Source organism: Megalops cyprinoides, chromosome 19 (genome assembly GCF_013368585.1).
Source record: "Megalops cyprinoides isolate fMegCyp1 chromosome 19, fMegCyp1.pri, whole genome shotgun sequence".
NCBI classification, from domain to species: Eukaryota; Metazoa; Chordata; class Actinopteri; order Elopiformes; family Megalopidae; genus Megalops; species Megalops cyprinoides.
The window spans coordinates 989,922-1,014,217 of NC_050601.1; the positions used below are offsets into that span (position 1 = coordinate 989,922).

The following is a 24,296-nucleotide window of genomic DNA, read 5'->3' on the forward strand; positions in this document are numbered from 1 at the left end:
CAGAGAGAGGGCAAAGGAGTAAGCCTCCACCCCCCCGCCCCCCCATGGGTTCTAACACGTCAGCAGGGCCATCCCACTGGGATCGGCCCAAAACTCAGAACCAATCCAGATCCCGCCGCCCTCAGTCCTGATCCGCGCCCCAGGGGCTCAGGTCCACATAAAGGCAGAGGTTCCTGTGGGCGGCGCCCGTTTTGCTGACAGGACAGGGCTGGATGAAGGTCCCTTTCTTCTGGAGCAACAGCCGCCATCTTCACTTCGGTAAGAGCCAGCGTGACACTCCTCTGCATGCTCGGCCAAACTGGCCAACATGGCAAAACACTGATTAAAGGACTCGGAAACATTTGTTGCTGGTTTGGTAGCACCATAGACTTACATGAAGTGTCACTTCTGTGGCAGCAGGGGGCTGCAGGTTTGACACTCTGTGGAGTAGTGCTGTTACCCTTGAGTGCGGTTCCTCAGTAAATATACCCAGCTGTGTAAACGCTGTCGAAAGATGATGTGCCATGCATCGTGGCATCATGGAGGTCCCCTAGCAAGTACTTTCCTTAAGAAGGTTATCACAGAATCAATCTCGCACACAGACAAGGCAAACATCGTCAGATCATCAGTACTGATATACGCGTACAGTATAAATCCATTGCTTTTCCTATCAATTCAGCACAAACTGAAAATCACAACAGACAACTTCTATAAAATGGATAAATGTATAAAATAAAAAAGTAAAATAATCTCTAATATAATCAGGGACCTGCAGTAGGGGTAAAGGTATAGGTTTTAGTAGACATTAAGATGCGTATTGTATCAGGAAGGTTTGCTTCAAGTGTCTATGATTTCTTTAAGTGATTCATCTCAATCATGTCTGTGTGGATAACAGCTTTCACTGTCCTATTATCAAAAAAGTATCTGAACAATTCTGCATATAAATCAAAGCTGGCAGTCTCTGCAGACTTACAGTCTAACTTGTAGTCTGCAGAAGTCTGCAATTTGATGTAACAGATGTAATGGTGTAAGTGAAGTTGCAAAACACTTCAGCTTAATGATAGTTTTCTATGTCAATGAAATGATAACGGTCATTCAACAGTTCTTCTCTTCTGCTGTCATAACTGAAATGATATTGACTTTATGAAATGATATTGACTTTTATTGATTTTGTGCATAATGAACACAATTTATTTTATGCTGGTGTTGCAAAGGGATTGTTAACAGGTAACACACGATTTCAGCAGGAATGTAAATCAAGAAGTGAAATTATTGCTGGACATTTAGGGGTAATAAGCATGAACACACTTGGGTGCTTTTTCTCTCACACACACACACGCAGACAGACAGACAGACACACACACACACGCACACACGCACACACACACATGCATGCAATCAGCTTCTTTGAACTTGAGGCAAAGTGAGATGAGTGTCTGAAGCTTGTCATAAACAGCAGCAGGGGTACAGTCCCTGGCTGGGAGAGGAAGGGCCCAGGAGAGGGGTGTGTGGGGACACGAGGCTCCCCGATCAGGGAGCAGGGGCACCTCAGAATCCCTCTGCATGGCACTGCAGGTGTGGCCCCCAGGGCGTGGCAGTGTGCAGCCTTCAGGGACACAGCAGGTCTGGGGAGCAGGAATATAAGGCAGCCAGGCTGCACACACAACATTCTCACAACGTTACTTCAACGTGGCAGCAGTGTCGTATTAGCCTGCCCCAAGTGAGACAAAAGTATTACAGAAACGGGACCTGGGGACAATCTCTGCAAAGTGTTTACAGTATGTAGTTACACACCTGGCCAGACACACATTTGGCTACCTACACACCTGGCTACAACACAACTAACTAGCTACACACCCAGCATGACACCTCCACCTGTCTAGTTGCACATCCACTTAGCAACACACCTGGTGAGCTGCATATCCAGCTGGCGTCCAGCTTGACTAACAGCACACCTGGCCAGCCGCACACACCTGGCCAGCCGCACACACCTGACTGGCTGCACATCACAGACCTGGACAACCTCTGGAGTGGTGAAGACAAAGTGAGCCAGAGAATCCAGCTCATCACAGGCCCGTAGAGCCTGTTTATGTTCCTCAGATCCCACAGTGTTTAACGCGTGAAGCCCACTCAGGTCATCTGTAACCACAGTTCAGAGGGAACTGCGAAACCATTAAGAGGACGTTGCAGCTTTAATTGAATCCAGGTGTTAGTACATTAAATGCAGTGATTTTAGATCACTGTAAGGAGTTTTGTATGTTTTACATATGCTGAAGCAGCGCATGTCCACTGATAGACACTGAGAATGGTGGAACTGGCAGGGTCTGTGCAGGGGCTGAGCCACAGCGGTCCTTTTAGCCAGGACTGGAGGGGCGGAGTTTTGCTCCCACGGGTGTGGCCACACCCCTGTCTTGTTTGTAGAGAGGAGGACTCCAGAGAGACTTGGAACATCAAGGAGAAAAACAACCTGAGGGGAAACCTCGCACCTGTTTGTAAAAGGAACCTGCACTGACCCTCAGCACACAGCTCACCCACGGCATGCTGGGAATATTACATTATCCGCCTGCTCGATCAGGGCTACGTTTTTTTCCATTTACAGTTTTTCAGTTAAATTCTCTAATTTATTCTTCGGCTCTCTAGACTTGTTTTCTTTCTTGTTGTTACCCATTTAAATATGGATCTTATGCCTCTGACCAGGAACGTTTATCCATCAAATTAATAAACTGCAGTGAATTAATTTTTTTCTGTTTAATTTCAAAAACATTTCACTTCATATATCTGATGATGACACGATGTGCTGTCCTCAATGATGAAATGCTTTGAGGAGAGCATGTACAATCATCCTGTCATAACCATTTGATTGACATATGGCAAGCCAGATGAGCTCTTATCTGGAGAAAACGTCTTTTTTTGGGAGGAGGGGGATGTTCCCAGGATAGGACCCATATTCTAATCTAAAAGCCACTGAAATTGTATTTTGCATGTCTTTAAAGCAAATAACTAAAATGTGTAAAAGTGCTTTAATGTTTCTTAACAGAACCACCACAGCCTTAAGATGAGTGCCATGGACCGGACCTCTCTCCTCCCCTTGGTGTTAAACAGCACCTTCAACTCCACCACCCCGCCCCCTGTCAGAGGTACTGGCAACGCCACGGCCAGGCCCTTCAGTGTGTTCGATGGCTGCGAGATGATGGTGGAGGGGGTTCTGTTTGACCTGGCTGTGCAGGTCTTCAACGTCTTCCTTGGGCTTCCCGCCAACATCATGGTGCTGGTCATTCTGGTCCGCAACCGGCGCGAGTCCTCCACCTCCGACATCTTCCTGTTCATCCTGGCCATCATGGATGCCTACTTTGGCATCATGGTGCCCATCAACTTCTTCAACCTCTACCTGTGGAAGAGCAAGGAGGGCTGGCAGGCCATCAAGTTCACCTACGGCGTAAAGGACACCAGCGGCCCACTCTTCCTGTCCTGCATCTGCGTGGACCGCTTCCTGGCCGTGCTCTTCCCCATCACCTTCAGCCGGCTCAAGGCCCACAAGTACCGCATCGGCTGCTCCGTGGTGGTGCTGGGGCTCACCTTCAGCTACGCCACCGCCAAGAAGATAGGCGGCCTCCCCAACTTCGAGAAGATCTTCACAGGTGAGATCCTGGCGGCGTTCGCGCTCATGGTGCTGTGCAACGTGTCCATCCTGTGGGCACTGCGCCGGTCCCGAGCGGGCCGGGACGAGATGCACCCCATGAAGAAGAAGGCCTTCAAGATGGTGCTGTCCATCACCGGCATCATCGTCTTCAACTACCTGCCCCCCGTGGCGCTCTTCCCCTTCCAGCACTACTACACCGAGGACGTCTTCCGCTGCTACGTGCAGCCTGTCGGCTTCTCCTTCGTCAACATCAGCAGCAGCATGCAGCCCCTGCTCTACCTCTCACGCCTGGAGAGCATCCCCTGCCTGAGACGCCTCTGCCCCCGAAAGGAGGCCGCCACCCCCACCCCCACGCCCACTGTCACCACCGTCGCCACTGTTTCCACGCCCACTGACCCCCCACCCTCATAGGCTGAGATTCACATCAATCACCAGAGAGCTGGACTTCAGAAGTGCACTTCCATAGAATAGCACACGCTTTCACCTTAACTGGGAGCTGTCCTGTACAGTGAAAAGCAGTAGATTGCATACAGACATGTTGTATAGATTGTATGTACGAATACATATTGACGTACAATAACAGCAAATATTAAGAGCACAACATGAAGTAGAATTTAATTGTTGATTGCCATCGAACTTAGGTTTATTGAATTTACATGTCATTATATTGATTCCATATATCGTGGGCATATTGTTTTTTTTTTTTTGTGTTTTTGGAATTAAAGAGATGTTCATCTTTGTGAGATTAGCTATGTATCACTGTGTAGAGTATAGGTTTATATGCAGGTTGTGTGTGTTTTTGTGTGCATGTGCATGAGCATATGCCTGTATGTGCGTCTGTGTGCGTGTGTGTGTGTGTGTAATATGTCCCAGGTTGGAACAGTGAACATTTGACTTTGTGCATCTAGGCAAAAAAAAAATGTGAGCGCTGTCAGGGTCATCTGGTGGATGGAACTTAGCTGTGGCTATGGTGCCCTCTGGGGGATGTAGAGGAGAACTACATTGAAGGAGGATATTTAACTCAAAACCATGGCTGCAATAGCACCAATTTGCATCCTTTCCTCAGTTCCTACACCCTCACATACTCTGTGAGCCGGAAATTGATAACTGGTCGCCCCATTGAGGGCGATTTCAGTTCTGCAGGAGGCATATGAGGGAAGCAGCTCATGCCCCCCTTTATCTCCACTAGCGGAGGATGCAGGGACGTACCATCAGAGGGAAGAGGTTTTCTGAGAATCTATTACATAAACTGCCACCCAAGAGCTACATTATATGCTTTTTTTGTGATAACATAAACATTCAGTACAAAAATAGAAAAGAAACATATACAGCATGTAATCAGCCAGAGTACAATGACTAATCACAACACAATTACATTATATTCTGACAGCAGTTGCACACACCTTATGGATTTTTCACCCTGAATAGTTTGTAAAGAGCTGATCTAATATTTTAAATCTATCTTACAAACTATAAATTGGTCTTTTATACAAAATGCCATGGACAGCCAAACAGTATGATTTCTTAGTTCTGCTGAAGAAAGATATCTCTTGAACACACAATAATTTAAAACCAGAATGTAAGTGTTTTTTAAACCAAGGTGTAAACAAAACAGGAAACTCATTATCCATCTAAATGATTTTTCCAGAGTCCCCTTTGGGGGTGAAGCATTGTTCACACACCAGTCTGAAGACAATTAACCAATCGAAATCAAAATCAGAAATCAAAATTCCCAAACGTGCAGATATAAATAGAGGCTGGTGATCCAGCATTCTTAAGAAATATGGTCCGGTGGTGACATATTAATATTTACCGTCAGAGCCTACGTCTGAAAGTACCACACTAAACAAGGACTAGGTCAGCCACACTGGCCCCCTGGAGTGAGTCGTGGTACGCTGAGCTCATGATGCAGACGCTGAGGGCTGGCCACTGCCTCAGTCTGTAACCTCATGTGAAAAATGTGGGGGTTTTTTGTAGTGCATTTGCTGTTTTGTTTTTCTGTCTCTCCTCATCTGTCCGTCCGTCTTTCCCCCTCCCAATTGCTCCCTGTAGACTCAACACACCACAGCCTGTCTCATCCTCTGGCCTCAACACGCCACAGCCTGTCTCATCCTCTGGCCTCAACACACCACAGCCTGTCTCATCCTCTGGCCTCAACACACCCACAGCCTGTCTCATCCTCTGGCCTCAACACGCCACAGCCTGTCTCATCCTCTGGCCTCAACACGCCACAGCCTGTCTCATCCTCTGGCCTCAACACGCCACAGCCTGTCTCATCCTCTGTGACACCCCGGCCACTGTGTGCCACAGCAGGCTGACTTCCCGTTTCCCTGACAACCCAGACCGCTTCCACGTCGCCATGGAGACAGTGGGGTGTGAGGGGTTTCCCTCTGGGGGCGGGAGGACAGGGACGTCAGAGACAGGATGATGTGCACGGCCTCCCAGTCAGCCAAGCAAAAGAGGAAGCAAAGCCAGGCTGGAGGGCGGGTTCTGGGCCTGTGTCTGTGTGACCCAACAGGCAAGAGGGGGTGCGTTCCTTCACAGGCAGCGCGTCTGGTGTCTGGAACCACAGGGACCAGGCTCCTGCTTTTCTGTGACTTGCACCTACCAGTCATCAGTGAGGGAGGTCTGCAGCCTCAGCAGCCCCATAGCGGGTGGGGCTACCACAAACTGTCAAAGCACTGATTTCTTTGAATCAATTGAAACCTTGCTCTCAACAGCCAAACACTATCATTTGTTTAAATCAGTGTTGATCAGTGATGATACAAGACGGCTCCACCCATTTCGGGGTTCATGAAGCCTCACTCTAACAAGTGATCGAGGGCATCGGTATCAGAGTCCTGCTCTCTCCTGTGCCCATTATTCTGTGTTTTCTGCCGTAAACCGGCCGCCTGATGGACTGACCGCGGAAGCTGCGTGGTGACCAGCGTTAAAGAACCCGGTTAGAGAAACTCAGCTGTGGGCGTGGCCGCGCTGCTCTTCCTCGTCGAGAGGATCAGTCAGCATGTATTCTGTCATTCCTCAGCTCTCGTAGCGACCCCGCCCAGCCCAGCCCCCGCCTCTGTGAGCCGTCTGATACTCCGCGAGGAAAAACCCAGGTCGAAACAGTGCAAATGAAAATTAAAAATAAAGAAATTTGTATAATTAAAATGCATAACAAAACTTTAGAACGTAAGAATCATGCACATTTATTTGAGAGTAGATGGTCTAAAATTTGCAAATTGCATCTTCAAACGCTGGCTCCAACTTAACGCCTTCAGGGTGTGGGGAGGGTGCACATTCTCTCTTTGTTATCATTTGATAGGCTATAAATGTAATAAATAGAAAAATACAAATCAATACACAATTACGTTTACATATTAGAAGCGTTTAAAATAATGGACACGGATTCTCTCTACTGGAGACCGTCCTCTCCCCGTCTGTCGGCTTCAGCGGGTGACGCCCTGCCGCTGGCGGTCATCACACAGCGACACATCACCTCATACTCCCTTATTACATATGCCCTCTTTTTAAAATTTATTTTCTTTTCTGTTTTCATTTCTGTCGTTTTTCGGTATCATCGTTCATATGTGTGTGTTTTACCCAGTTTCTCTCCCACAAAACGGACAGTTTAATATTTCAACAAACACGGTTAATAAAAAAAGTGCATTCAGGCAAGACAAAAAATGGAATAAAAAAGAAAATGACCGCAAAATCGATTTGTGGTCCCACACCTTTGATTCATCTCTTTTGATTCTGAGGCAGCTTTATCCTCTTTTTTTGCCACGCCCTTGTCTGCGCCTTGTTCGACCAAAACCGCGACAATGGCGTTTTAATCAATATCATTACAACCCAGTTTTCCATGTATAATTTTGTTCGTGTCTGTAACACGTTTATTCATACATTTTCCCTCTTGCTCTCGAATTTTACGTTGTCGCCCTTCCTTACTTTCCAGCTACCAGCACGCTGGTGCTGGAACTTATGCTGCGGTAATGGTGGCTATGGGCTCGCAGTCGCAGCATCCTATCGCCCTCCACGCGCGCGAGGGCTCCTCCTCCCCTCCTCCGGTCCTTGGTTGCCATGGGGATGTCGTCATGCTGCAGCACAGGATTTGCCCAGCAGCAGCGAGGGGGGCGCACGGACTCCGAACGGGGCAGGACAGACTCAGGAGCTCGCAAGCACACCGCAGACGCCCATTGTGTCTTTCCTCTGCTCGGACCGCTCGCCCTCTCAGCCGCATCATGCGCGAAATAGTGCACCTGCAAGCCGGACAGTGCGGAAACCAGATCGGCGCCAAGGTAAAAAACAGAAAAATAAACGCTTTATGTATATACGTCTCTGCTGCGTTTATAAGCAAGTGCATAAGCACACCCGCGAGCATGCAAGCGATGCTGCTGTGCGGAGGGAAGGAAATGTTATAATCCAGCCTCAGAATATTCCAGAAATCCGATGCAGAAAATGGTGGATGCTGTCCTGCAATAATGATGGGGATGGGGTACTGCGGAACGCCTCGTCTCACTTTCTCCCAGATAAAATTTGCCGTTACCGGTTAACGGCGCCGTTACTTTTGATTCATTTTATGACTGTGTTTTTCTTAATCATTTTGGTGAATTCTTATGATCGATGTTATTTAAACCGAAGTGTAGGTGAAAATAAGATATTTATATTCATTTTTTTCTAGTGTACCTGTTTCACTAGCAGACATTGTGCATCTCTAGTCGTAATTTTAAGATTCTTCTGAAAATGCGCCAGTTTTTGGATTCTGAATCTGCAGTTTTAGCATGAGGAATAGCTGAATGCCAGCGATTGGTGCATCCAGGTTTTGTGTCCAGCAGCAACCCATATCGTTAAGATTTACTTTTCATTAGGGATCAAGATGAATTATTTCATGAAAGGTAGATATGTGGTCTAATGGAAGTGAGTGTGAGAATTTCCCCCTCACATTTACATCTTTTTGTTCATGCTGAAAATATATTTCTCTCTCCCTCCCGTGTCTGTCATTCTCTACTATATTTTTCCGTCCCTGGGTCTCTCTCTCCCTCTCTCTGTCTCCCTCTCTCTCTGTCTCTCTCTCTCTCTCTCTCCCCCCCTCTCTCTCAGTTCTGGGAGGTGATCAGTGATGAGCACGGCATTGATCCCACCGGGACGTATCACGGTGACAGTGACCTGCAGCTGGACCGGATCAGCGTGTACTACAACGAGGCTACAGGTGAGAGCACCAGCGGGGCTGAGCCACACCTGGCCACGAGTTATGGGTGATTGCAGGGGTTTGCGCAAAAGACAGAGCCGACTGGTGCAGCAGCTGCAGCTCTGGCACTCGGGGAAGGTGACAGATTGGAGGATGAACAGAAGCTGGTATTATGCGTCCCCTGGTGTTTTCTAAGCCAGGCTGTGGGGCTCTATTTTGCACATGATGACATGCAGCTTATAATGTAGCCTGTTGTCCTAAACGCCTCCCATCCCTGTCTCTCTCTCTCAGGAGGGAAATATGTTCCCCGGGCAATTCTAGTGGACCTGGAGCCAGGCACCATGGACTCAGTGCGCTCTGGTCCGTTTGGTCAGATCTTCCGGCCAGACAACTTTGTGTTTGGTGAGTGTGCTCTGGTCTCCAGCTGAGTGATGCTAAATACTCTTATATGCCGCACAGTTTTCCAGAGCAGACGTATGGGGTAGGCCGTGCTAACTCCAGGTGGCCATATCGTGAGTTCACTCGTCGACTGTGTGTTTGGTGTGGTTTGGTTTAAATGATGATAGTGTGCGGGAGTGTTGTGGTTACCTAGGCAACAGTGTGCAGCGTTTTGGTTTCCTTGGTGATGGTGTGTGGCGTGTCTCATGCAGGGCAGAGTGGAGCTGGGAATAACTGGGCGAAAGGCCACTACACCGAGGGGGCGGAGCTGGTGGATTCGGTTCTGGACGTGGTGAGGAAGGAGGCGGAGAGCTGTGACTGCCTGCAGGGCTTCCAGCTCACCCACTCCCTGGGCGGAGGCACGGGGTCCGGCATGGGCACCCTGCTCATCAGCAAGATCCGGGAGGAGTACCCCGACCGCATCATGAACACCTTCAGCGTGGTGCCCTCGCCCAAAGTGTCAGACACCGTGGTGGAGCCCTACAACGCCACGCTGTCCGTGCACCAGCTGGTGGAGAACACGGACGAGACCTACTGCATCGACAACGAGGCGCTCTACGACATCTGCTTCCGCACACTCAAGCTGACCACGCCGACATACGGAGACCTTAACCACCTGGTGTCCGCCACCATGAGCGGCGTGACCACCTGCCTGCGATTCCCTGGCCAGCTCAACGCTGACTTGCGCAAGCTGGCCGTCAACATGGTGCCCTTCCCCCGCCTGCACTTCTTCATGCCGGGCTTCGCCCCCCTCACCAGCAGGGGGAGCCAGCAGTACCGTGCGCTCTCCGTGCCTGAGCTCACCCAGCAGATGTTCGACGCCAAGAACATGATGGCCGCCTGCGACCCCCGCCACGGTCGCTACCTGACGGTGGCCGCCGTGTTCCGCGGGCGCATGTCCATGAAGGAGGTGGATGAGCAGATGCTGAATGTGCAGAACAAGAACAGCAGCTACTTTGTGGAGTGGATCCCCAACAACGTCAAGACCGCCGTCTGCGACATCCCGCCCCGCGGCCTCAAGATGGCCGCCACCTTCATCGGCAACAGCACGGCCATCCAGGAGCTGTTCAAGCGCATCTCCGAGCAGTTCACCGCCATGTTCCGCCGCAAGGCCTTCCTGCACTGGTACACCGGTGAGGGCATGGACGAGATGGAGTTCACCGAGGCCGAGAGCAACATGAACGACCTGGTGTCTGAGTACCAGCAGTACCAGGATGCTACTGCCGAGGAGGGCGAATTCGAGGAGGAGGGTGAAGAGGAAGTCGCATAAACTACAGCCCCTCCCATACCCCCCATCATACCATCATTCCCTCATCTCCCTCCCTATATTCTCCTGAATTCTCTCTGCAGAACCCCCCCCCCCCACCCACCACCACTCTCCTCCCATGTAGAAAACAGGAAAAGTGTTTTTAAGTCATTTTCCATTGCCATTCCTTGCCTTGCATCAATAAAAACAAAGCAATTTTAACGGCAAAGCCTTACAATTTGGGAAAAAAGATCAGATGTCACCCTGAATTTGATTAAAAGGCAAGCTCTCCTGCCTGAGAGGTGTGTGTGTGTTCATTGATTCACACCTATTCATTGGACTGCCTCTTCCCTTTGGTATTCTTTGCAGTACCAGTGTATGCCAATGAAACGTCCACTAGAGGGCATTCTGACAGCAGAAAATGAAGATTGAAAAGCATGGTTAATATCGATTGTGTGTTCACCACTGTAGTCTCTTAACCTGCTTGGTCGGCACCCTGCAGGCCAGGGCTCTGCAATCATTTACATTATTACTATTGTCATTGCTATTTTTAAATCATGCAGGTGGGCCAAATGATTTCACTTCTTATTGGTAAAACAATGCACAAATAATTTGTATTTCTATTTGTGCAAACAGCGCAGAAATCTGCTCAAATATAAGATGAAATAAAACTGTATTTATCACGTCCAGAAGAAGGCATCACAATCCCTCTCTAAGTTTTTTATGAGTGGTCAGTAATCAGTTTGTAACAGGTAAGTACTTATTCAACAAACAATAAAAAAAAATCCAGCAAATATTGAGGTCCATAGTCTATAAGAATTAGGAAACCGGATTAGCAAGAATAACAGAAAATTAAAAAAGCTTATATCACCTGAAGGCTCCGGTGCGCTGGCTGTATACTGTATATCAGCATTCTGCTGGAGTCCCACGCAGCCAGGTGCAGCTGCTCGCGTTTGCTGTGAGTGAAGGAAAAGGCGCAGGCGTGTGGCTGTGGTGGGCTGGCCGCTGAATGGCCCTGTTGTAGTGGAATGCGGATTAAGCAGGCAGTAGGGATCATGAGCAGCTTATCCTCCAAAGAGGCCTGTGTGGTGAACAGCGGGACTCTCACAGTCCAGACGCTGCTTCACCCTGCTACACCCCAGCAGGGCCTCCCGCTTACTGGCCCGTCAGGAGCCAGAGCGTCCACTGCTCGCCCAATCAGAGCCCACACTCCTGCAGCCTGCCAGCCAATCAGAGGAGTGCGCTTTGCGTTGCGGTAGGGTGTGGTATTGGGGGGCCGTGGCAGTTAGGCCGGCTCACACGGCTTCCAGAGGGGTATTTCTCAGGGTGGTGGTGTGTTTCAGGCTACACAGCCGCCGCCAAGCGGGAAACTGCGACCTCCTGCAGCAGCGGCTGCTCAGGCCGTACGCAGTGCTGACTCTCCCGCTGCTCAGGCCGTACGCAGCGCTGACTCTCCCGCTGCTCAGGCCGTACGCAGCGCTGACTCTCTCGCTGACTCTCCCGCTGCTCATGCCGTACGCAGCGCTGACTCTCTCGCTGACTCTCCCGCTGCTCAGGCCGTACCCAGCGCTGACTCTCCCGCTGCTCATGCCGTACGCAGCGCTGACTCTCCCGCTGCTCATGCCGTACGCAGCGCTGACTCTCTCGCTGACTCTCCCACTGCTCATGCCGTACGCAGCGCTGACTCTCTCGCTGACTCTCCCGCTGCTCAGGCCGTACGCAGCGCTGACACCAGCCTGCAGGGCGACCGCGACCACCAGAGCGATCCGCCAGCGTGTCCCGGAGGCCAGCTTTCCCAGGAGGCCCGGCACAGACCACAGGGCAGGGGGGAGCAGGGGTGAGGTGGGGTGTTTGGCCTGTGGTGTGAGGCTGCATGCATGGGTGCAGGGTTGGGGGAAGCGTGCAGGGTGTGGGGGTTCTGGGCTGTTAGGTAAACTGCAGATGCATTGTCACAAACACTTCCTCACACCTCTGTGATGTTGCAGCAACATTGTCTGAATGTGAAAATGTGGACTGGCATGGCTTTGCCAACCTTCTGTTCTGGCTGTGTCGTCTTACAGGGAACATTTCATGGAAGTTTTAATGAAAATGTCAGAGATAAAATCCTGCTACAGCTACAGCCCCTCAAACTTTCAGACTTTCATATGTCTCCACTCACAGGCACATGGCCTTGCCTTTCAACATTTAACAACAGAGCACAGAGCACACAGCTCATCATTTGCAACATTTATTTTGTGCTGCAGTCCGGGTGGCGTTCTCGGTTCTGCAGTGCGGACATGTTCACAATACCTCAGCCTCTTACTCTGCCCTGTCTGCCCACACTGGCAGTAATACTCAGGCTGCGTGTTAATGTGTGTCTGTGTGTCTCAGCTCAGCTCCAGGGAAAAAGCTACTACAGGCACAACTGGAATAGAGTGAGTAGCTGATCATTGCACATACATGACAGTAGTCAAACACAAAAATACATTGATAACAAAGATTAATGAGACATTAAAGTCAGTGTTATTAATTGAGGAATATTTGTAAATCACAATGTAGTATAACATATTCATTGACAAACAATGTAAACATTAATTTTTAGTTCTTAAAGATTAGTGTTGATTTCATTCTCTTTTCCTACTCCAGGGTTTTCACTGAGATGCAGTGTGTTGTAATGAGACTGGAATTAACAAACTGAAGTTCTAGGCAGCCTATGGTCACCTGCACAAGGAAATATTCATTACAGTCTTACTTTTATGAGGTTACCTGGACAGGTAGATATGTATTACACCTTCACGTATACAGGTTAATGTTAATTAGGCATGTTACCTGTACAGGTTCATTTTCAATTCATACTCTCCTGTACAGGTAATATTCATTAGAAAGTTACCTGTTCAATTAAATGTTCATTAAACAGTCATCTGTGGGGAGGAATGTTCAGTAGACTTGTATAGATAAAAGTTCAGTAGCATTTCACCTTTACAGGTGAATGCTGAGCAGTGTGTCACCTGTACAGGTAAATGTTCAGTGGTGTGTCACTTGCACAGGTAATCCCAATGTTCAGTAGCAAGCTGCTGGTCTAAGACTATAAATAGTGGTTCACACGTAAACCTAAATAATTTGAGATGGAAGACATAACTATATCCCACATTTTAAGCTTGACAAAAGCAGAATTAATGCAGGAAGAATTAATTAACTAATTAAAATAATTAGTGGTCCACATGAATCTTAAATCTTATGATCATGTATGTGTATTAACGTAGTGCTATGAGAGATATGTTACAGCATAAGGACAAGTGAACGTGCGAGTGTGTAGACACGCCCTGTTCACCAGGGACCCCTCTGCCACCCCTGTGCCCAGCACTCCATGACCCCTGCACTCTGACCCCTGACCTCTCTCTGCGAGTTTACAGTGATGTAGGACGGGGTCTGCTGGGCCCTGGGTGTGGCAGTTTGTGGGAAGGGCAGCAGCAGAAAGGGCACCTCTCTCGCCCGCAAGGAGCTCCGCCCACACGGGCTACATCTGCACGGCAATCCCGGAGCTGTGCCACAGGCGTGCGGGGTCAGAGGTCAGGGGGCCGCGACCTCTCAGATGAGGCGCTCCTCTTTGGGCAGTTTGAGAGCGTCCGGAGGCTGGACGCTGCGCGCCCCCGTCTGCTCCTCGCTGCTGGGGCGGTACGTCCCCTCCGTCTGCCTCTTCTTCCGGATCACGCAGAACAGAACCACCAGAACCACGCTGACCACGGCCAGCAGGCCCAGGATCACGCTGGGGGCCACAATAGCTGCGATGTTGGGCCCCTGAAACCACAGAGCCAAAGGGGTCAGGGGGGTCACAGTTCCATGCCACTGACAGGGTAGAGAAAGACCCAATGCACCCTAACCCTAACCCAAGTGTGTCTGCTGTGTGAGGGCCACTCACTCCATTGCCCAACTGGAAACTTACAAAAATGTGGTACAAAAAAGTATACACTATGAGTGTACAAAAAACAAAAAAAGACACTCACATGTACTGAAAAGAACCCACAAGCACTTATTCTCCAATAATCAATACTAACACTCGCGAAAACAGGCCCACCATGAAGCCCAGTTACAAAAGAATTGGGAGGCATCACTTCACAGCATGCGAGCAAGCGTTATTCCAAAGCTGACGAACATGAATGAAATTCCCCAGGAAAAACTTTCATTTGTGGGAGGGCAATCTGCTTTGGGACACATGAATAAACTAGCAATGTCACATGTATTTATGAAAGCAATAACATGACTTATTAAGCCAAATGGACATGAGTCACAACATTGCACAAACCCACCTTACCAGTAGAGAGACAGCCCTAAACTCTCCAGTATTAATATTATGATTATTGTTATTAGTGCAGAGCGTAATGCCACTTGTCACTGCAGCCCTTATTCTGTGTTGAGTATAACTGGCACGGTCTGTTATTGCCCTGTGTGACCCACTGCCACAGCTTTGTATATATCCAGCTGTATCAGTGGATAAAACTGTAAACTCTGGAGAAGAGCGTCCGCTAAAATGGCAATGATGTAAAGTAGTCCGTCATTTCCTGCATGTACCGTCGCCCATGTGACCTTACACACAGGTGCGCCTGCAGTTTTGGCAGCATTTTGTCAGTGGCTGAATGTGAGTGAGGCACAGTGAGCTAGCGAGTGCCAGTGTCTTGACCGCTCCCTTACAGATCAACAGCTAAGCAGCTGATTGGCCACCGGCGTCGTGACGCTCCATTACGGATCAACAGCCGAGCAGCTGATTGGCTGCCAGTGTCGTGACGCTTCATTACGGATCAACAGCCGAGCAGCTGATTGGCTGCCAGCGTTGCGACCGCTCCATTACGGATCAACAGCCGAGCAGCTGATTGGCTGCCAGCGGTGTGACCTCTCCATTACGGATCAACAGCCGAGCAGCTGATTGGCCGCCAGTGTCGTGACGCTTCATTACGGATCAACAGCCGAGCAGCTGATTGGCCGCCAGCGTTGTGACGCTCCATTACGGATCAGCAGCTGAGCGGCTGATTGGCCGCCAGCGTCATGACGCTCCATTACGGATCAGCAGCTGAGCGGCTGATTGGCCGCCAGCATCGTGATGCTCCATTACGGATCAGCAGCTGAGCGGCTGATTTGCCGTTTCTGTGTGTCCTGAGCAGCAGCTGCAGTTGGCACTCACCGGGGCGCTGGTGGAGTTGCTGGAGCTGGTGGCCTCAACCCTCACGCTCGGCAGCGTGGAGTTCTCTCCTGCTGAGAAGAGTTTCAAAGGAAGAGCGTTAAATATATACAAATCGGACATTTGACAAAAGACACATCTGACATCTGACAAAAGAAAAAATATCCTTTAATATTACAGTTGCATTTTAGAGAATCCAAACAGCTTTTAAACAAACAAAAAATAGAAAACTGTTACGTTGGACTTACGCAGATGAAGAGAACAAACCACTTTGATGCACAACTGATGAAAAAATATTTTATTTTGAGGTTTTCCTTTGCGCCAATGCTGCACTTGCATGAGCCTCACAACTGAACAACAGTTTAAGTCCACATGTGTAGCTGCGACCTTCACCGCAACTGAAACTCTCAAAACATCTTTTTAAATAAGTTATTACACATTTCACAATTAACAGGTTGACTGAATGTTCCCATGAAATTTCACAACCTAGAATTACCAGCCTTGGTGATGTCACAATAGCTGCTTCCTTTTTTGTACTAACTATTCTGCTGTCTATACTTGCCCCATGGGCGTGGCCCCTGAAAAGACAAGGAGCAGATGACTGAGGTAACTGTAGTGGTTTGGAATGTCTCCCAGTAGCTGTGTTATGCATCCTCCCTGTTTGTGGGGGGGGGGGGGGGGGGAATCATGTCTCTTCTCCTGGTCCAGTCTGTTACAGCCGTTTCACACCAGTGGTTAGAGAACTGTCCGAAACATTCCCCTGGTACTTTCCAGGAGTACTGAGTGACAAAAATTCAAAGGGTGATTCCGTTTTGTGTCAAGCTTGCAGTAAGGCAAGGCAAACGACATCCCTCAACTGTAGATCCATACTGGGCTGTATGCTAACTGAGTTCTATAGTCTGTTGTCTCACACACACACACAAGGATACACACACACACACACACACACACACACAAGGGGGGGGGGGGGGGGATGTGGCATACCTGTGTGGTTTGGGACATGCACAGGCATGCTGTGGGATAAAAAACTGAAATCACACCTCACTTCATTCAACTGCAGCAGACTTTTAAGGGATGCAGAGTAGTGACCGCAGCACACCGCAGCGCGACCATAGCAGCAGATGATATCCATAACAGCAACCATTCGGCACAACTACAAAAACCGTCAGGGGACATGGCTTGTCTTAGTACAGCTGCGATGGCGTTGCCTGGCAGATGTGTGTAATGAGAGGGTGCCCTCTCCCTCGCTCTCACTCGGCTCAGTGTGTGAACAAACCTCACAGTAGAGGCATCTGTTACTGCAGCCGTACAACAAAGAGAACAGGGCCTGAGTGTGACAAGACTCTCACGGCTGTACTGAGATCAGTTTGGCACTGTGAGCTTTACCAGGTGACCTGTGCAACACAGGTAAAGAAACACTGCAGCCGCATGATGTAAGCGCCAGATCCAACTGCTCCCAAAGATTAAGTCCAGCACAAACTAGACCCCTGCAAAGTGCCTGTTGGGACACACCAATCTTCTTGGAATACACTCTGTGTGTCCAAAAGAAAACTTTCCAAGGGTACAATAGACATCTACTTTTTATAGAGTGCCTAAAATCAACCCGGCCCAATGCTTAGATCTTTTCTAAGACCACTTTTCTAGACCAAGTCTAAGAAAAAGTGACAACAAAGTCTTGAAGTCTTGTCTTTTCTATCATTCAAATACATTTATTTTAAAAGACAAGCACAAGGCACCACAACTCAAACAGAAAGCATACAGAGTCAGTTAATAATTCCCCTGAGCAAACAGCCTGCCACATACCCACTCTGAGAGAGGTGCCCTCTGAACGCCAAACACGAGAGGCATAGCTCTCACAGCTCCTTTAGGGAGGGGGTGGGGGGTGGGGTCTGACAGTGGGGAAGTCAAAGTTCCGCTGCACTTGCTGTCCAAACAAAAGCGTTCCACGCTCGTTCTTGCTGTGTTTGTGCCCAGAGAAAGAGCTCACACCAGACATTCTCCTGATCACACAGGTGCTCCACCTCTAGGCACTTAATGCTGAAGCCTCTCCCATTACCTTACATGTATGACATGGGAATTCACCTTCTGACGCTGTTTCACATTGCTTAAATTCTGTCCATTTCCTGCCATACAGATCGATCAGTAACATGTTATTTGACACAACAGAGTTACCATATTGAACTGCAATTCCCAAGATGCACTCGTATGAAGACACAGGCCCCTGAAGGCATTAGATATTTTAGGATTAATTCATTGATTAATTTTCTCTCCCTCTCCCCCCCCCTCTCCCCCTCTCCCTCTCTCCCTCTCTCCCTCTCTCCCTCTCCCCCTCTCTCTCTCCCCCCCTCTCTCTCTCCCCCCCTCTCTCTCTCCCTCTCTCTCTCTCCCTCTCCTTCTCCTCTCCCCCCCCCCCCTCTCTCTCCCTCTCCTTCCCCCCCCCCCCCCCCTCTCTCTCTCTCACACACACACAGCAGCAGAACCTCACTCTACCAGCTGGAGGATCCTGGGGACCGTAGCAGGATGGAGAGAGCACAGAGCTGAATATCTGCTTAGTAAAGAGAACATCTGCGCTGATGCCCACCTCTGTGTAAGAGAGGGAAGGAGGGGGGCGGAGGGGGTTGAGGCGCAGGTGTGTGATGTTACTCGGGTGTGTAGGATGTTACTCGGGTGTGTGAGATGTTACTCGGGTGTGTGGGATGTTACTCGGGTGTGTGGGATGTAACTCGGGTGTGTGGGATGTTACTCGGGTGTGTGGGATGTTACTCGGGTGTGTAGGATGTTACTCGGGTGTGTAGAATGTAACTCGGGTGTGTGGGATGTTACTCACCCTGGGCAGTGGTGGTTCCCATGACCAGCAGCAGAAGGCCCACAGCTGGCAGGCAGGCAGACACCCTCAGCTGGGAGCAGGGAGCCATTGCTGGGCCAGGGCCAGGCTTGAGTCGTCTCAGGAGAGCGGCACAGCAGCGGGATGTTAGGTCCAGGCCATTTCACCAGCAGGGGGGTTCAGCACCAGCAGGTTCTGCACCCACCAATCAGAGTGGCCAAAGAGCAGAAGAACAGACCTCCTGTTATCCGGTGTACTGAAAAGGAGAAGAAACTGATTCTCCCATCCAGTCAGTATTTTAAACACAGGCTTCAAGTATTTTGTTGTTCGTACTGCCCTACCAGAAAGACAGCTGAGGGGAGCACATCAGAACATATCACAGCATATCAGGCAGTGGAATGAGCAGAAGGTGGCCCACGCTGTGGTGGGCCTCAGCCGCATTCAGCTTTTATGCATCATCCTTTACCGCAGCTGCTCCAATTGAGAAAAAAAATCATATGCGTGAACCTGTTACTGAATATGTGATTTACAATGCGCTAAGGAAATAAATAACGCAAGACGGCAGCGCTGTAGGTGTGATTCGAAATGAGTCCTCTTGTGTTGAGCCTGCTTGTATAGGGGGATCCAGCTAAAAGTCCTGTTGTCAAACCAACACAAGCGCTTGCTCTGTGATCAGCTTTGTATGTAATCGCCAAGCTATTGCGGAAAATACAGGTTCACCTCATACTCAGCCTGCGGTCCTAGTAATTCTGTATGCGGACGCATGTATCGGAGATACGAAAGAAACTTTGCGAACCTATCTTTGGCATGCCGCTGCGCCCATTTTGCCTGATACATAAAATTTCTCAAAGTTTGAGTTTCAAATAAGCAAAGAAATATGCACCGATACATTCACTGGTACTGCTAGCCAACTGTGACCCATAAGTTAGACTTTCCAAATGGTTCCAAGAGTTCTTACTACACTTATTACACGGCATCCCCTTCCCGTGCCAACTACCAGCAGTATCACTGTACAGATCGATAGGATCGAGTCACATTCCACCTCAGTCCCGCACCACGACCTCACCGGCGGTTCCACGCTGCCTCCTCACCCCGAGTAAGAGCTCATCAAAGTAGTCAGACAGCCATCAGCAAACGTACCTTTTTTTCACTCGATATAGCGGAGGTTTCGGGGACTGCGTCGCGAAAACAAACCCAATAAATTCCTTCCGCGCACCCGACAGGTCGCTTCCGCCTCACCTTAGCGGCGAACCGTGGAATCGAAACCGCCAGGATGGTCGAGTTTATGATTAACTCGCCTGAACTAACTCGGTCGGTAATATGAAAGCACAGACCGCGAGTGACTCGTACTGAAACTGGTCGCAGAGTTATTTTCAGCGCACGTTGTATCGGCCTTGTGATCGTTCTACCTGTCAGTATGTAAAACAGTTTTTTCCTGCCCCCCCTTTCCTCCCGTGATCACGTGACTCACGGTCTCAGATTACAATACCTGCGCTCCCCAACCTGCGCAGGGAGGAACAGACGCGCCTTTGTGTGCGCGCAGACAGATCATCCCGTTTATTGGAGCGACACTCACGCAGGGACCCGCACATAATAAGACTCCCAACTGATACATTTTGAAAAAAACTTTACGCGAGTGTTATACCACTTTGAAGATATTGCTTTTCGGATCCACCATTCATGCTGTGATAGCAATGAGCTCTTAACAGTCTGATACGACTCACTTCTGAAGTTTACGAAAATCTGTACTGAACACCAATCGTGATTGTGTATTTATGCAAAATCGTTCGAAATTATCCGAATTACAGCATTAGTATTCAAATGTAACTGAAGTAAATTGCTCCGTGTATCTGGGGATGTTGTGACCTCTGGCGGGGGTTTTTTAATCCCTGTGTGTGCGCCTGTGTATGTGTGCGTCCGTCTGGGAGATTTGGTGGGCGATGACTGTGGTTTTCTTTTCTTTATCTTAAATCTACGACATTTACCACATGATACATGGAAATTCATTATTTGCCAGTGAATTCTGTGGATTTGTCTCTCTCTCGCATACTCTCACACATACTAATGCACACATACATACTCTTTCACACACACAAATGCGCATGGACACACACACGCTCCTGTCTCTCTCTCTCACACACACATACGCAGTATATACACACACAGTAAAGCTGTGGTCTGTCTGTCTGCATGAGCAGCCGCTGTTTGTCTGGGTCTAGCCACTAGAGGCTGTATTTGTGCTTCTCTTGAACTTTCTACCTTATCATTGCATTTATGATTTATTTGCTTGACTCTTACCCGTATCAACAGGCAATTTCTTGTTAGAAACCAATAGATTAAATGCACACAAGCAGAGACAAGGGTCAGCACAAGGTCTGAATGACCTTTGTTGACTGTGCTTAAACACAGCAAAGCCGGTAAAGGCACACAGCATTAATGCATTAATGAGACCACTGTGAGGTGCCTCAGTGTCCCGGCATTTCCCACTCACTGGGGCTGGGGCGGAGTCAAAGATTCCAGCAAACCATGGACAGATGAGCAGACAGAGTTAACCAGCAGCTGTGTGTGTGACTGATTCGAAAGGGAGGGAGACAGAACAGGAGGGAGGGGGGGGGGGGGGCAGGGGGGGAGCAGAGCTGCTAAACTCAGCTCGCATCTCCAGTGACAGAGCATGTCAGGATCAGGCCACCAGCCTCTTCAGTGTGGAGTGGGGAGTGTGTGAGTGAGTGAGTGAGTGAGGGAGAGAGAGGGGGGGGGATGCTGTTAGTTCCAGCCCTTCCCTCTGAGTGGTGTCCGCTCTCTCCCACTCACAGACTCACCCATAATCTCTCCCTGACTTGCAAAGCCTATCACTCCCACATGTCCTTTTGCCTCTGTGAGTACATACACATAAAAACAAACGTCATGGTCCCAAGGAGGAAGACTGTATGTCTGGGAGTCTGTGTGAGACGGGGGGCCACTGGGAAATTTTCCCCACTGAATCCCTCCGATGACACCGGCACAGCTCCAGAGACCCTGCACTCTGACTGATCAGGTGAAAGGCATTCTGTACAGCTGTTCTGAGCCAATCACAGCCGTCAGTCATGACTGTGGCACAGCCATTTGATCGGTTGTTAAAGAGGACATTCATGCATTGCCAAGGACTAGCCACTAGTACTCTCTGTTTCTTGATCTGTGAAGAGCTGCCTCTATGCTTCAGTGATGACAGAAAGGTGCACTGCTCCCGCCCGCAGTGAGAGAGGCCATTGTGTCTCCATCACAATACAGGGCTCTGTGAAGCCTGTCTGTACCTGTGCATGAGGAGCAGGGGGTAACTCAGGGAGCTCGAGGGGCGGGGCTAGCTCAGCTCTGAAAGAGACTCAGCAAAAGGCCCCTGGAGGCCTCACTGGGTGAAGAGCCACTCCCATCCTCACATCTTCACTCCCATCCTCACTCCCATCCTCACATCCTCCCATCCTCACTCCCATCCTCCCATCCTCACATCCTCCCATCCTCCCATCCTCCCATCCTCACTCTCATCCTCACATCCTCACTCCCATCCTCCCATCCTCATTCACATCCTCCCATCTCACATCCTCCCATCCTCACTCCCATCCTCCCATCCTCCCATCCTCACTCCCATCCTCCCATCCTCACCCACATCCTTCCATCCTCGCATCCTCACATCCTCCCATCCTCCCATCCTCACTCTCATCCTCACATCCTCACTCCCATCCTCCCATCCTCATTCACATCCTCCCATCCTCACATCCTCACTCCCATCCTCACATCCTCACTCCCATCCTCCCATCCTCCCATCCTCCCATCCTCACATCCTCCCATCCTCCCATCCTCACTCCCATCCTCACATCCTCACTCCCATCCTCCCATCCTCCCATCCTCACATCCTCCCATCCTCACTCCCATCCTCACATCCTCCCATCCTCACTCCCATCCTCCCATCCTCACATCCTCCCATCCTCCCATCCTCCCATCCTCACTCTCATCCTCACATCCTCACTCCCATCCTCCCATCCTCATTCACATCCTCCCATCTCACATCCTCCCATCCTCACTCCCATCCTCCCATCCTCCCATCCTCACTCCCATCCTCCCATCCTCACTCTCATCCTCACATCCTCACTCCCATCCTCCCATCCTCCCATCCTCACTCCCATCCTCCCATCCTCACTCCCATCCTCCCATCCTCACATCCTCCCATCCTCCCATCCTCACCCACATCCTTCCATCCTCGCATCCTCACTCCCATCCTCACATCCTCACTCCCATCCTCACTCCCATCCTCACATCCTCCCATCCTCACTCCCATCCTCCCATCCTCCCATCCTCCCATCCTCACCCACATCCTTCCATCCTCGCATCCTCACTCCCATCCTCACACATGTGGCCAAGAGACAGAAAGAGAACAAGAGAGGGGACAGGAAGTTCAGCCATTTTGGTGAGTTTGGAATCCTTCTGCTTTAAGGAGGGTACTTTGTCCCAACTCCTCCAGAAAACTTCTGTCTGTATTGTGCAGATGGATTGCTTGAGAAAATGTCACCCTGAGTCACCATGCATGAGCAAATTCACCTTTTTGGTAATAGAAAGACTATCATCATCATCTGCATTATCCTCATGTCAGCAGGAAACTTGCAATTAGATGAGATGTACCTCATCTTACCTTATCAGTCAAGAATCCACAGTGAATATGGAAGATGAACCTACAAATGCTGGTCTCAGTGGCCTCTCAGCCCTTCCCCTGTCTGATCTCTTCAGTTGAAAAATTTACCACAATACTCCTGTCCTTTTTCGCCTTGAAGAAAGAAAGACATTTTGTCCCCCCAGACAATGAGTACATGCAAAAGCGAGTTTCTTATCGTTGGGAGGCTCATGCATTTCTCCCCTGTGTGTGATACAGTTCTGCTACATGTGCATTCCAGGTTTGTAGAATGTGAGATGCTCTTGCTCATCTGTACTGTCATGGAGGGATAATGTTCTTTATAAGTCAAAGTGTAGCATTGTTTAAACTAAAACACAGCATGAACTCATCACAAACATGGGAAAAAGATAGATAGATAGATAGATAGATAGATAGATAGATAGATAGATAGATAGATAGATAGATAGATCCTGATAATGTCACTCATAAGAGGTTGACATTACTGGCCAATTGCTGTCATTAGAATTCAGGACACCTGATCAGCCCCAGCCAACCAGCACTAAACCCATACAGCTCCAAGAAAATGTCAAAGAAAAGTCTGTGTAGAAGACCATTTGGACAATCACGTGTCAAGGAAGCATGGATCCTTTTGCCTGTATTTACAGGGTCAAAATTCACTTAACAGAGTAAAGTAAATAAATCAATGTAAGGGCCTCACTCAGCACACAAGAGGCCAGATGGCAAGCACTTTGAGATGGAGAGAGGAAGGGAAGACATTTACATTTGATAAAACTGTCTGTTTGTCATGGAGGCTTGTTTGTCAGAGGAGCAATGGAAGAAAGTACATTTTATTAGTAAGATAAAGAATAGGTCCTTCAGGTTTCAATGTGTCACCATGCTTTGGTGGGAAACAACGTACCGGACTCTGCGATGTTTGCTGTATGAAATGCAAGAAGACGTTCTGCGTTCGTGAGGTGTCTGGTAATCACTGGAAGGAAGTCGTGGTTGTTGGCGTGTACGCAGGGATGTAGGGGTATTTATAAATGGGTGCGGAACTTGTTCAGCTGTACGAGAAGAGGGAGGCAGGACTTATCACGTACATCCTGTAATTCACACTCCAGCACAGTAGGTGGCGGCATGGGCCATTCTGAGCTGTCGCATCAGTTAAATCCACCGTAGAAGAACCCCGCACTGCCACCCTTGGCATCCGG

At 49.3% G+C, this 24,296-nt stretch overlaps 3 protein-coding genes across 5 annotated transcripts; 2 read left to right on the forward strand and 1 right to left on the reverse strand.

The window, feature by feature from the left end:
* The first annotated feature begins 3,034 nt into the window (after positions 1-3,034).
* LOC118794487 (G-protein coupled receptor 183-like) lies at positions 3,035-4,030 on the forward strand. The gene has a single exon (XM_036552750.1). It carries the CDS (start codon positions 3,035-3,037, stop codon positions 4,028-4,030), a length of 996 nt encoding a protein of 331 aa, XP_036408643.1.
* A 3,693-nt stretch (positions 4,031-7,723) lies between these two features.
* Positions 7,724-10,762, forward strand: LOC118794075 (tubulin beta-4B chain-like). Its single transcript, XM_036552216.1, has 4 exons — positions 7,724-7,896; positions 8,699-8,807; positions 9,078-9,188; positions 9,437-10,762. The coding sequence occupies exons 1-4, from the start codon at positions 7,840-7,842 to the stop codon at positions 10,492-10,494; spliced, it is 1,335 nt and encodes a 444-aa protein (XP_036408109.1). The 5' UTR covers positions 7,724-7,839; the 3' UTR covers positions 10,495-10,762.
* A 3,212-nt stretch (positions 10,763-13,974) lies between these two features.
* On the reverse strand, positions 13,975-19,843 carry crb3a (crumbs homolog 3a). Of its 3 annotated transcripts, none has more exons than XM_036552220.1 (4): positions 19,587-19,843; positions 18,450-18,641; positions 15,626-15,693; positions 13,975-14,247 (listed from the first exon to the last, which is right to left on the reverse strand). In XM_036552220.1, exons 2-4 carry the CDS (start codon positions 18,535-18,537, stop codon positions 14,038-14,040), a joined length of 366 nt encoding a protein of 121 aa, XP_036408113.1. In that variant the 5' UTR covers positions 18,538-18,641; positions 19,587-19,843; the 3' UTR covers positions 13,975-14,037. The 3 variants fall into 3 exon arrangements, with proteins under 3 accessions (XP_036408113.1, XP_036408111.1, XP_036408112.1); XM_036552218.1 differs by having other exon boundaries at positions 15,626-15,696; XM_036552219.1 differs by lacking the exon at positions 19,587-19,843 and adding an exon at positions 19,513-19,581 and having other exon boundaries at positions 15,626-15,696.
* Between the last annotated feature and the right edge of the window lie 4,453 nt (positions 19,844-24,296).